The sequence below is a fragment of the Euprymna scolopes genome, chromosome 41, assembly GCF_053919585.1.
Source record: "Euprymna scolopes isolate OS-2025 chromosome 41, ASM5391958v1, whole genome shotgun sequence".
NCBI lineage: Eukaryota > Metazoa > Mollusca > Cephalopoda > Sepiida > Sepiolidae > Euprymna > Euprymna scolopes.
This window is the reverse complement of record NC_136522.1, coordinates 15,839,363-15,853,066: the sequence shown is the minus strand read 5'-3', so window position 1 is coordinate 15,853,066 and position 13,704 is coordinate 15,839,363. Positions and strand designations below refer to the sequence as shown.

Sequence of the window (13,704 nt, the reverse complement as noted above, 5' to 3'; positions counted from 1 at the left end):
ATAATTCAGCTGCAACATCGTCATTGTCACTAGATACCTGAATGACATTTCTTTCCTTGGGCTTTTTGAAGGTTGCAATGCTTTTCCTTATCACCTGTGCTGCTATATAGATTGTCTTCATGCTGTTCTCCTCCTTCTTACCATTGCGGTATTAACCATGTCCTCTTCACATGCATCTGGTGAGTAGAGGACAGTTCGTTTTCTTATGTTTGAGCTGAATACAAGTACATGACTTTCAAAAACTTTTGAACATATTAACCTAAGTCGTTTCAATATCATCCATCCAAAGGTATGTTTTTTGTTTCTACATCAATAAGATTTATCAGCTTAAACAGACTCGCCTTTTGTAGAAAGGGTTCTTCAGCAGTTTTGCTAATGTTAGTATCTCGAAGAGCATGGAACACATAGGACATTAATTGCATGTGTATCACCTGATGAGATGCAGGTGTTCAGCCTAGTCTTCAGTGCAGGATTATGAGACCTTTCCACAGCATCTTTGAGATTTTTACCTGCATTCTCAGTCCTGATCTGGTAATGTTGGCCATTGCCCTGTTAGCAGAAGAAGCACTCTTTCTTATCTCTTGCATGTTGTATTTCAACTTTAGCACTCGAATAACATGAGCGATGTCAGACCGCCTTCTCTTCACACAGTGTTTCTGGTGTGCAGTTCTGCAGTCGCCTTTGGACTTGGACATAGTCTCCGTCATTCAAACGAGCCCTCTTTAGAATTATGTGCAGTATGAGCCCATAGGATTCTAATCGAGGATGTTGCATCAAGACTCCTTTTTTTATCATCAGAGAATGCATTGCTTCCAGTTAATGGACTCCTTGGTTTGACATGCCTCCTCTATACTTTGCGACTCATGCTTAACCTACACAGAGAGAATTACAGTAATGTTAGAATAGCAATACAAAAACTACAAGTTCTCAAAGTATCAGAAGTAAAATTAACAATTTGAATTAGTGATGTAAAAGCAAGATTATTTTAGGAACAGCTGAAGTATGAATTTATAAACGATACATATTTTTTATTACAAAGATATTGCAATAAAACAACAGCACATCAGTTTGAACCCAGTTATGCATCTAAAGTTTAATGTTAAAATGTTGTTGCTTTATAACTACCGCCATTGGCTTCTATGACCCTGAAAATGTAGGTTTAGCAGTTAAAATCAGTGTTCCAGCTTATTTAGAAGCCGAGATATTACAAAACGTACATATTACGGCGGCCATTTTGTAAATCCAATATGGCCACCATATACGCATCTGGGCAAATGCAAACATTGATTTTCTGATTCCTGAGACAAAAACCTTTCCAAAAATATATAGGTTTGCAAATCTCCAAAAAGTTCCCACAAAATTACATTAGAAACCTGACTAATTGAAGAATAAGTCAAATGAAATAAAACTGTTTCATTTCAAATAAAATTGTTAAATATCTTTGACTTTAACGATGTAAGCAAACATATAAAAAACGTTTTTTTTTTATTTCAAAGAGAAATAGGCTCCAATTTAAAAAAAAAAATAAGAGAAAGAAAACAAACTGTAAGATTTGCAATGACAGCAGTTTGGGTTGTTTCTGTTGCTCTGTCGGTAATTATGAAAAAGAAATCACTATTTTAAATTAATTCCGAGTGGCATACAATTTCTTTTAATAGAAATTCAATAAGAATATTTTCTTTCGTTGTTAAAACAGCTCAAATTTCTACCACAAAAATGTAGAATCGGAATAAAATGTTGAGTTTTTAGACCGGAAACTATCGATAATCATAGAAGAAAATATGCTTGGTCTCTCTCTCTCTCTCTCTCTCTCTCTCTCTCTCTCTCTCTTAATATATATATATATATATATATATATATATATATATATATATATATATATTTGGTAAAACTGGTAATTAGTAAAAACCTGAAGAGAGTGCTCAATACTATTGCTGAGCAAATATGTGTTTTATTTTTTTATTACCGTTTTATCTGTTTGGTTACACATGTTTCGGATGTTGGACCATGTTTACGATTCAGCAGCCTCGTTATACCTTACAGACCTTACGTAACCATTTCAGATAAAACGGTAATAAAAAATAAAACACACACACACACACACACACACACACACACATATATATATATGATTACTTAAATGAATCACATAAATTAATATACGAAAGTATAAATTTATGCGTAAACTTTAAGTATTTACTTCAACAGTGCTCAATACGTAGGTAGAGCTAGGTAGTAAGTTATAAAATATATATGGCGATTAACTTACACAGAATATTCCACGTTTCACACACGCTAGGATTCATCAGGCTTATGCGAGGATTCGTTCTATTCCTATCCGTGTCTAGTTGAATATTTAAAACTCCCCCTCGACCCTCACCACCTTCCAATGTTTTAAAGTTTAAAACTTAACTGTTGTCGAATTAAAATCCCGAAACAGTGTTTCATGGTAGACAAGTGGTGATTCCTTAAATAACATTCGGACTACTGTGAATTCTTGAAAGCAAATTGATACACCCGTGTATATATACACATATACAAACATACACATACACATATACATAATGCACACAGTTATCAGATATTTATATTCATACTCATACAGGCATTTATATCAACACACGCACCCTCAATACAAACGGCAATATATATACCCGCATATTATATACTACGTCTGTTATTATACTAATATTAATAAGGCTGTCAAATTGGGAACCTTAAAATCCGTAGATCCCAACCGGATACATGTCTCAATAAAACGTATATATACACCCCCCCACACACACACAATTCATCCCTACATACACACATAATCAGACCGTGCATACTTATATCCCCATCCACACGTGTCAGTAGTGTGGTAACCCTCTTTTTTGTTTGAGAAAAAGCGTATTATTATAGTTTACACATGTGTATATATACATACATAATATACATATATACATACACACATATACACTCTGGTAATAAACATTCTTGTAATCTCTATATACGAGATAGTCTATTTATATAGCTACACATATACACCCATACGCACATATGTACCTTGACACACACATGATACATCTAAAGATATCGATCTGAACACATTCTCTACATCATTCTTTTTACTAAACCCCACACGCATAACAATATCACACGCCCCCACCCGCTTCCTTCGAGGTTTATACAGATACATAAGATACATAACAATACATAAATAATATATAATAATGTATAACAACAAATTCAGAGCATTTAGGCTATACAAACGGAATAAAAAGGTTTATACATTGTAGCACTTACCTTTTTTATTATATTTCAATTCTATCCTCTGCCTACGTATATATACGTACATATATATAAAATAGGACATATACACACACATACACATCTACACAAACATCCACATGCATACATTATTTTGAGATTCACCTATTTCTTACTTGTTTCGTTCAGATATACTATTATATAGGTATTAATTCAAGTTAGTAATATTCTAATTGCTTGAGAAGATAGAATATTAAGTTACTTATGCAATCAATTCGGGTAGGATCTTAGTTACGACCTTACTCATCCTCTGGATGGGGGATAGTTGCAATTGTAGTCCTTCTGATCTTTATAACTTAGAGTTCCTTGTTTAATATTTAATAGTTTATCCCTGTCCTTAAACCTAGTTATCTCAAGTTTCTCTAATAAGCATAATGGTGAGTTCAATGAGTGGCAAGTACTGGCTCTTCTAATAATCTTCCATTCTACCTTAGGTGCTTTATTTTCTCTTACTAATTTTTAGTTGTATAGCGATAATGATGTGTCCTTTTCATACGTTTAATTATTCATCGAACGTGTATGTCCATAGAATCTAATTATGAATGTCATTTGGGTACTACCTATGTAGAATCTTTCATCTCTCGGGTTCTCTACTGGGAATATCCTAGCCTGGTATACCACTGATGGGGTTAGACATTCATTATTTAAGGGGCATTCCTCAGATTTTTGGCAGTTACATTTATTCACTGTTATGTTATCACTAATATTTATACTATCTCCATTACTCACCCTTAAGATTCTATTATGCTTTTTTATGATTCTTTCCAAGTTATCACCACAGATATAACTTAATTTTAATGTATTTTTATTAAAGATTTTAAGTAACACATAGTTTGGTGGGAAATGATTGTTAATAAGCTGTAAAAGTTTTTTTTTTTACCAAGTTTTGTTTTCAGCATACTATTAAAGGGAGGGGTGAACCAAATAACATTCCTGTTACGGTTTCCAGATCTATTTGTGCTGGTATTAGTGACTTTATATTTTATATCTATGTCTTTATAACCACTATTTTTAAGTGCTGCATTATAAATAGCTTTAAATATTACTTCATCGGACGAGTTGTTATTTATTCTACTTTCAATAGATAACGGTATATGTTTAATAATGGATACATAAATAAGATAAGCATTTTCTTTCATAAAGGGTTTATAAGTGCTTAAATCTAGATCAAAAGTAACATCGAGGAAGTTAACTTGTTTTAAGTTAGCATTAACTTCGACTTTTAGGCCAAAATTTTTCGTGTCTCTATGGATTGCTCTTCTAATCTGATCACATTTAACTCTTGTAGAGTTTCTCACTATTATTAGCCCATCATTACGAATCAAGCCTATGTCCGCCCTTTCAATAGTGTTATTTTATATATATATATATATATATATATATATATATTTATCATATATATTTATATAATAATTATATATATATATTTATCATATATATTTATATAATAATTATATATATATTTATCATATATATTTATATAATAATTATATATATATATTATCATATATTTATATAATAATTATATATATATATTTATCATATATATTTATATAATTTTATATATATATATTTATCATATATATTTATATAATAATTATATATATATTTATCATATATATTTATACAATAATTTTATATATATATATTTATCATATATATTTATATAATAATTATATATATATATATTTATCATATATATTTATATAATAATTCATAATTTAGACCTAAATACACTATTGTTTCATTCTTAGGCAATCCTCAGTGTTGGGTAACAATTTATCCGGTAATATAATATGATGTTGGACACAAAAAAGAAAATTATTATTATAAAGCAAAGCTTGGAAAAATCTCGGTTTATATATATATATATATATATATATATATATATATATATATATATATATATATATGTGTGTGTGTGTGTGTGTGTGTGTGTGTGTATATATATATATATGTAATACAATTAAATGAATTTTACTTTCATAATTAGTGTGCGTATATATATATATATATATATATATATATATATACACATTAATTATGAAAGTAAAAATTATTTAATTGTGTAAGAATATAGCTCAGTATAGAAAATCATGAATAATAATAAAATAGGTCATCATTATTCATTGCCACACACACACACACACACACACACACACACACACACACACACACACACACGTATATAAGCAAAGGGTTTCATTTAAGCAAATGTTATTAAATAACACAAATTGGTTTTGTTTGATTGGACTTTTTTATTTTTATTTTTTACATTTTTTGGAGTATTTTTTATTTGTTTTTTCATACATTCTTTTTCCGCGACATTTCATTTCATGATATACCGTATTTTTCATATAGATATATATATATATATATATATATATATATATATATATATATATATATAGAATATATGTATATACATATATGCATACATATATACATACATGTACATATACATATATACATATATATACATATACGTACATGTATATATAGACGCATATGAATATATATGTATGCATATATGTGTATATATACATGTACATATATATATATATATATATATATATATATATTTGTCTGTAGTCGCATGTACATAAATATGTATGTATGTATATAGATATATATTATAATTGCTATTATCTATATAACAATGTCACTTATAATTATGTGCTATAATATATGTGTCTACGTACGCATGTAGATATATATATATATATACATATATATAAATTATTTTTATGAGTTATGACTATATACGCATGTACATATATACGTACATAGACGACGTATATATATATATATATATATATATATATATATATATATATATATATATATATATATATATATATATATAATTTTCATGAGTAATACCTCGGTTGTATTTTTTTGTTAATTACCAAATATTTAAAAATAGAATAAGAAAAATATATTTTCACCACCATCAAAGAATTGAAAACAATCCTTCTTTTTTGTGTGTGTGCGTGTTTTTTCCTTGACGTCACAAACCAAAAATCTTATATTATTTTGTTTCCTTTTTGTTCGCGCGCGCGTTTGTGTGTGTGCGTGCCATATTTCTCACTAGATAAGATGCGGATAATTCAGTCGGTGCGCCTTGACACGAACGTAGGCTTGGTCAGTTGGGTTTCACGCCAGGCGGAAATCCGGGAATTTGTCTGCACCTCACGTATGCCACGTACCTACGTAATCTGTTTGGCAGAGCCTCTCCTCTTGATGTTAGGACTTATGTACAAACATGGCGTATAACTATGACTAACACATCACTCAATAAGTCTCGGTCCTAAAAAATATTTAAGCAAAATCCGACTTTATTCATCATCTTAGTCTATTTCCAGATAGATACACTGATTATAATGTTTCTTTAATAATTTGATGCCGCGTTTAAATTCAATATACCTGTTACGTAGCGGGGTGTATACATAACAGCACCAGAACGAATATGCAATATTCGATCTGTATAACTTGGTATGTATTATGTACGTGTGTCTAAACTTGTGCATCGTCTAGTGCTATAAAACTTAGGAAAACAGATAAATTTTAAAATCGGACATGTAACAAAAATGAGAAATAACAGTTCTCTCGGGTTATTAAATCGGGCCAATTGGAGAGGCACACCTGGCCCGTCCTTGATCTTGTTTGACGGATCCTCGGAAAAGTTGCAAAGAAGATTCATTCCAATGAATCAACAAATCTCGAGTTGTACAGGGTGACCCCCCAAAAAACAAAAGCTAAATGGAGGCCATCTAGAACATATGCTGTAGAACGGAGAAAAAAAGGCCAAAGACCCTACGGTTTTTATGTGATGTTTTGAAGTTTCATTTCATTCGGACAAAACACTAAGAAACGGGGGCCTAATTAGAGTTGGGACCCGTTTTTTTGGGTCACCCTGTATTTTCAGCAACTTTATTTACCGATGTTTCCTCCATTGGAAAGCTGCCGCTAGTCCTAGACCAACGTATTCTGATCACCTCTACTCGGAGCCATCACCGTCCGACATGATCTGCTCTCTATCGCTACCGATTCTTGACTGCTCAAATCATCATTTTTTTCCAAAACTCTACCTCAAGTCCATGTCATTTTAAAATGATCTTTACGCAAAACCACGTCAGACTCTAGACATCAATCTATTTTAAATTCTTGTTTATTTTCTACATTCTTTTCTATTCAACATCTTAATATAAATATTTTTCTCTGTAAATATATATATTGCGTTAAAGGTACTACTGTGTTAATATATAGATATTTGTTTAGTGGCGCTATCTATATGAGTTATTGAGCGATGTGTTGGATGTGTTCTGTTTATTTTAAACCAGCCATGTACAATGGACGAATATGAGGAAGAAGGACGAATGATAAAAATAATTTTTTTGATAAAGAAGGGAAAGATTACTTTACTGATATGTTTTTTTTGTTTTGTTTTTATCTGAATCTGTTGTTTTGCGTGTTTTTTATATTTTGGTGTAGTTTCGTCATTTTCATTTATTTTTTGCTATCATCAGTGTAGGATTTTTATATGAATTTGATACACGTGTTTGTTTAGAGATTTGATAGTTTATTTATTTGTGTGTCTTGTTTGTGTGCAGATCTGTCTGTTTGTTTGTTTGTTTGTCTGTTCGTATGTTTGTATATTTTATATTATTTTTTAATTAAATTTTTTATTTTTTCATTGGAATCCTTTGAGATTAGTACTCTGTGTATTTATTTATTCGCATGTTGTTATTTACCCACGTTTTGGCCAACTCATCCTATGGCCTTCTTCAGATGGTTCACCATGACAGGAAAGAAATGCTGAGTCTCATAACTGTATCCCCAGTAATTACTGCCTTCCATAGCTGTTTTTGGCCAAATAAACATCTGGCCGGCTTTGGGTAGAATTGAAACCGTTATCTTCAGACAATGCTCACCTGGAATCATAGAGATTCAACGTCTCTATCCACTGCGCCACGAGGCGTAAGACGACAACTATGGAAGGCAGTAATTACTGAGGATACAGTTAAGAGACTCAGCATTCCTATCTCGTCACGGTTAACCGCCTGAAGAAGGCCAGAGGATGAGTAAGCTGAAACATGGTGAAACAAAAGCAATTATAAAGATGAGGATAACTGTTATCCTCATCTTTATAGTTGTTGTTGCTTTACAACGTTCTGGCCAATCCATCCTCTGGCCGGGATAGGAATGCTGATTCTCTTACATCCCCAGCAATTACTGCCTTCCATAGTTGTTGTCGTCTCACCACGTTTTGACCAACTCATCCTCTGGCCTGCTTTAGTAGGATTGAAACCGCTATCTTAACACAATGCTCACCTGGAACCGTAGAGATCCAACGGCCGGGGCCCGTGACGCATTGGATAGAGGAGTTGAATCTTTATGCTTATGCTTGAGCATCGTCTGAAGTAATTACTGGGGATACAGTTACAAAACTCAGCATTCCTGTTCCGTCACGGTTAATCATATGAAGAAGGCCAGAGGATGAGTTGGCTGAAATGTTGTGAAACAGCAACAACTATGAAGATGAGGATAACAGTCCGCAAATAAACGAATAATGTTATCCTCATCTTTATAATTCCTGTTGTTTCACCATGTTTCAAATAAACGAATAAAAACGATGTATATTTGTTTGCATGTATGTAAATTTACTATTTTACGTTTGTATGTTTGTTTGTATGTATGTCGATTTACTATTTTACGTTTGCATGTTTGTTTGTATGCCCATATGCTGCCTGTCTATATACATATGTATATATATACATATATATGTATATATATATATATGTATATGTATGTATATATATATGTATATATATACGTATATATGTTTGTTTTATATTTGAATATTTGTTTACTTGTATATATATATGCGGTTGTTTTGTATTTGTATATTTGTATGTATATGTATGTGGTTGTTTTGTATTTGTATATTTGTTTGTAGGTATATATATATATATATATATATATATATATATATATGCGGTTGTTTTGTATTTGCATATTTGTTTGCTTGTATATATATGCGGTTGTTTTGTATTTGTATATTTGTTTGCTTGTATATATATATGCGGTTGTTTTGTATTTGTATATTTGTTTGCTTGTATATATAAGCGTTTTTTTGTATTTGCATATTAATTTGTATGTATATATATATATATATATATATATATATGCGGTTGTCTTGTACTTGCATATTTGTTTGCTTGTATATATATATGCGGTTGTTTCGTATTTGTATATTTGTTTGCTTGTATATATATATGCGGTTGTTTTGTATTTGTATATTTGTTTGCTTGTATATATATGCGGTTGTTTTGTATTTGTATATGTGTTTGTATGTGTATATATATATGCGGTTGTTTTGTATTTGTATATTTGTTTGGATGTATATATATATGCGGTTGTTTTGAATTTGAATATTTGTTTGCTTGTATATATATGTGGTTGTCTTGTATTTGTATAGTTGTTTGCTTGTATATATATATGCGGTTGTTTTGTATTTGTATATTTGTTTGCTTGTATATATATGCGGTTGTTTTGTATTTGTATATTTGTTTGCTTGTATATATATGTTTTTTTTTGTATTTGCATATTTGTTTGCTTGTATATATATATATGCGGTTTTTTCGTATTTGTATATTTGTTTGCTTGTATATATATGCGGTTGTTTTGTATTTTTATATTTGTTTGCTTGTATATATATGCGGTTGTTTCGTATTTGTATATTTGTTTGCTTGTATATATATGCGGTTGTTTAGTATTTGTATATTTGTTTTCTTGTATATATATATGCGGTTGTTTTATATTTGTATATTTGTTTGTATGTATATATATGCGGTTGTCTTGTATTTGTATATTTGTTTGTTTGTATATATATGTGGTTTTTTGTATTTGCATATTTGTTTGTTTGTATATATATGCGGTTGTTTTGTATTTGTATATTTGTTTGTTTGTATATATATGTGGTGTCTTGTATTTGCATATTTGTTTTTTTTTGTATATATATGCGGTTGTCTTGTATTTGCATATTTGTTTGCCTGTATATACATGTGGTTGTTTTGTATTTGTATATTTGTTTGCTTGTATATATATGTGGTTTTTTGTATTTGCATATTTGTTTGTTTGTATATATATGCGGTTGGTTTGTATTTGTATATTTGTTTTCTTGTATATATATGTTTTTTTTTGTATTTGCATATTTGTTTTCTTGTATATATATATATATATGCGATTGTTTTGTATTTGTATATTTGTTTGTTTGTATATATATGTGGGTGTCTTGTATTTGTATATTTGTTTGAATGTATATATATGCGGTTGTCTTGTATTTGTATATTTGTTTGCTTGTATATATATGTGGTTGTTTTGTATTTGTATATTTGTTTGCTTGTATATATATGCGGTTGTCTTGTATTTGTATATTTGTTTGTATGTGTATTTCTTTGTTTTTGTATTTTTTATATGTGTTAGTATATTTGTTTGTACGTATACGTATTTGTATGTAAAGTTGTTCGTATATGTGTTCTGTATTTGTTTGTATATTTTTTGTTTTCAGACATGTTTGTTTTTGAATTTTCTGTATATCTGTTTCTATGCATAGCGTCTTATGTATATTTGTTTGTTTGTATAAATATAAATATATTTTTTACTTGTTTGTATATGTGTGTATGCATATTTATTCATCTGTCTATTTGTTATTTTTTCATATATATGTATATATATATATATATATATTAATTGTTTGTATATGTGTTTGTGTGATATTTATTCATCTGTATATTTGTGTGCTATTTGTTCGTGTGCATATATATGGATAGATAGAGAGTGAGAGAGAGAGAGAGAGAGCGATAGATAGATAGTAAGTTATAAAAATATATATGTCAATTAAGCCTGACGAATTCTCACGAGAATGAAACGCAGAATATTCTGTGTAGCTTAATTGCTATATATTTTTATAACTTACTACCAATCTCTACACTGTTGAAGTTAATACTGAAAATTTACGCATAAAATTATATTTTCGTATATTAATTTATGTGATTAAATGAAGCAATCATATATATATGGTGTATATATATATATATTAATTTTTTATATGGGTTTGTGTATATTTATTTTTCTGTATATCTTTTAGTTGCATATTTGTTGGTATATATATATATATATATATATATATATATATATATGTGTGTGTATTATATATATTTTGACATATTTGCGTGTATATATATATATTTGTCTGCATATTTGCTTGTATATGTGTTTGTATATATATCCACATATATGTGTTTTTAATTGTTTGTATATGCGTTCGTATGCATATTTGTTTGTTTGTATATTTGTTTGTACTTATGTTTGTTTATAAATCTATACAAACTCTATGTAGGTATATTTATTCCTTTGTGTGTGTGTGTGTGTGTGTGTGTGTGTGTGTGTGTGTGTGTGTGTGTGTGAATTTGTGTTTTTTTGTATATGTGTTCGCATGCATATTTGTTTGTATATTTGTTTGTTTGTACATTTGTTTGTACTCATGTTTGTTTAAAAATCCATACAAACTCTATGTAGGTATATTTGTAAGTGTATTTGGGTTGTGTCTGCCACGTCATACGGGATTGTCAGCTGTTTTCAAAAGATGTCCATTCAATTCGATGTGATGGTGTTTCTTGTTAGTCTTCGGGTTGTGGCCAGCGTCGTCGTCATCATCATCACTAGCCGGCGTGTTGGCGAAGCCGGTCGTTGCAGTCAGCTCGGACATTTCTTCATCCCCTTGATTATCGTCACGATCGTTGTGGAACTCGTCCGTTTCCGGTGGAATATCAGATTTACACAAGTGGATCACGAACATGGCGCCGACGATGTGGCTGAGAACATTGCCACTAGTGCGGATTCGGTCTCTGGTAAAAACAAAACAAAAAATTCGAAACAATATTTCATGCTAAACAACTGATGATCGCTTAAAGTATAGTGAATTTGAGAAAGCAAGTTGATGCATTGATTGCAAGTGATTAAATGACTTACTGACTAAATAGTTTTCTAACGAATGATAAAAAATATAAAAATTAAATGTTTTTTGGTATAGTTTTAAAGGTTAAAAAAACTTCCACGGCTATAAATATGTTATATATATATATATATATATATATATATATATATATATATATATATATATATATATATATATATATATATATATATATATATATAACTACTTCATTTATTCGCATAAATTTAATATATGAAAGTATAGATTTATGCGTAAACTTTAAGTATTTACTTCAAAAGTGCTCAATACGTAGGTAGAGCTAGTTAGTAATTTATAAAATATATATGGCGATTAAGCTACACTAGGAAGGGACGCGGTGTATACTAGAAAGCTGATTGGCCGACTAGAAATCCTCAACATATATAAAAACAAGAAGCAACGACAGAATTCGCGCATAAGCCTGACGAATCCTATAGTTGGATGAAACGCAGAATATTCAGTGTAGCTTAATCGCCATATATATTTTATAAATTACTATATATATATATATATATATATATATATATATATATATATATATAGGCAACATATTTTCATTATTAAAAAGCACAGAGTTTTTCTGTTTCACTATTTTTTTTTATCTTTTCTAATCTCCGAATAATTGGTTTTTTTTTTTTTTTGCGTTTTTCTCCAAATTGTTTAGGTTAAATCCATAACTTTTACAAACTTATGGATTTAACCTAAACAATATCATTCGGAGATTGGAGAAGATAAAAAAGAAAAGAGGGAAACAGAAAAATTCTGTGCTTTTTAATAACATTTCTCAATATATATATATATATATATATATATATATATATATATATATATATATATATATATATATACTAGCAAAAGTATCCGTCGTTGACTGGGTTCAAAAACAGCATACAGAAAATGGACTCTGATTTATGAAAGTATGATAGGTTATGAAAAGGAAGAGTTGTAAAGAGATAGCTTCGAATCTGGGGGTATCAAAACCAAAGCAAAATATGATCAAAGTAAAAATAAAATAGATAAACCCCATCATTTATTATACCATACCTGTTCACACTGAAACACTTATCACAATATTCTGTGGATCTATATTAAAAAACCTTGTTAAACTTTCCGACATATTTCCATTCTATGGAGGTCAGGCGCGAACGAACACCCCATAATTTTATTATACCATATTTCTTCAAACTGAAACATAATTATCAAAGTATACTTACGCAGATAGATATGAAAAGTCTTTATTAAAGTGTGTGCCTATTTCTATTCTATGGAGGCCAGGCGCGAACGCAGACCCACAATTTTATTATACCATCCCTATTTAAGTTAAAACATACTTATCAAAGTATTATTATTTCCAT

At 29.8% G+C, this 13,704-nt stretch overlaps 1 protein-coding gene across 1 annotated transcript in view; it reads right to left on the bottom strand.

Annotated features, from left to right (window-relative positions):
- Window positions 1-11,738: 11,738 nt before the first annotated feature.
- LOC145266361 (excitatory amino acid transporter 1-like) overlaps window positions 11,739-13,704 on the bottom strand; it is a 183,501-nt gene continuing 181,535 nt past the window's right edge. The window contains exon 11 of the mRNA XM_080121984.1: window positions 11,739-12,221. Coding sequence (XP_079978110.1) covers window positions 11,930-12,221 — 292 coding nt within the window. The 3' untranslated portion in view covers window positions 11,739-11,929. The remainder of the gene's footprint in view (window positions 12,222-13,704) is intronic.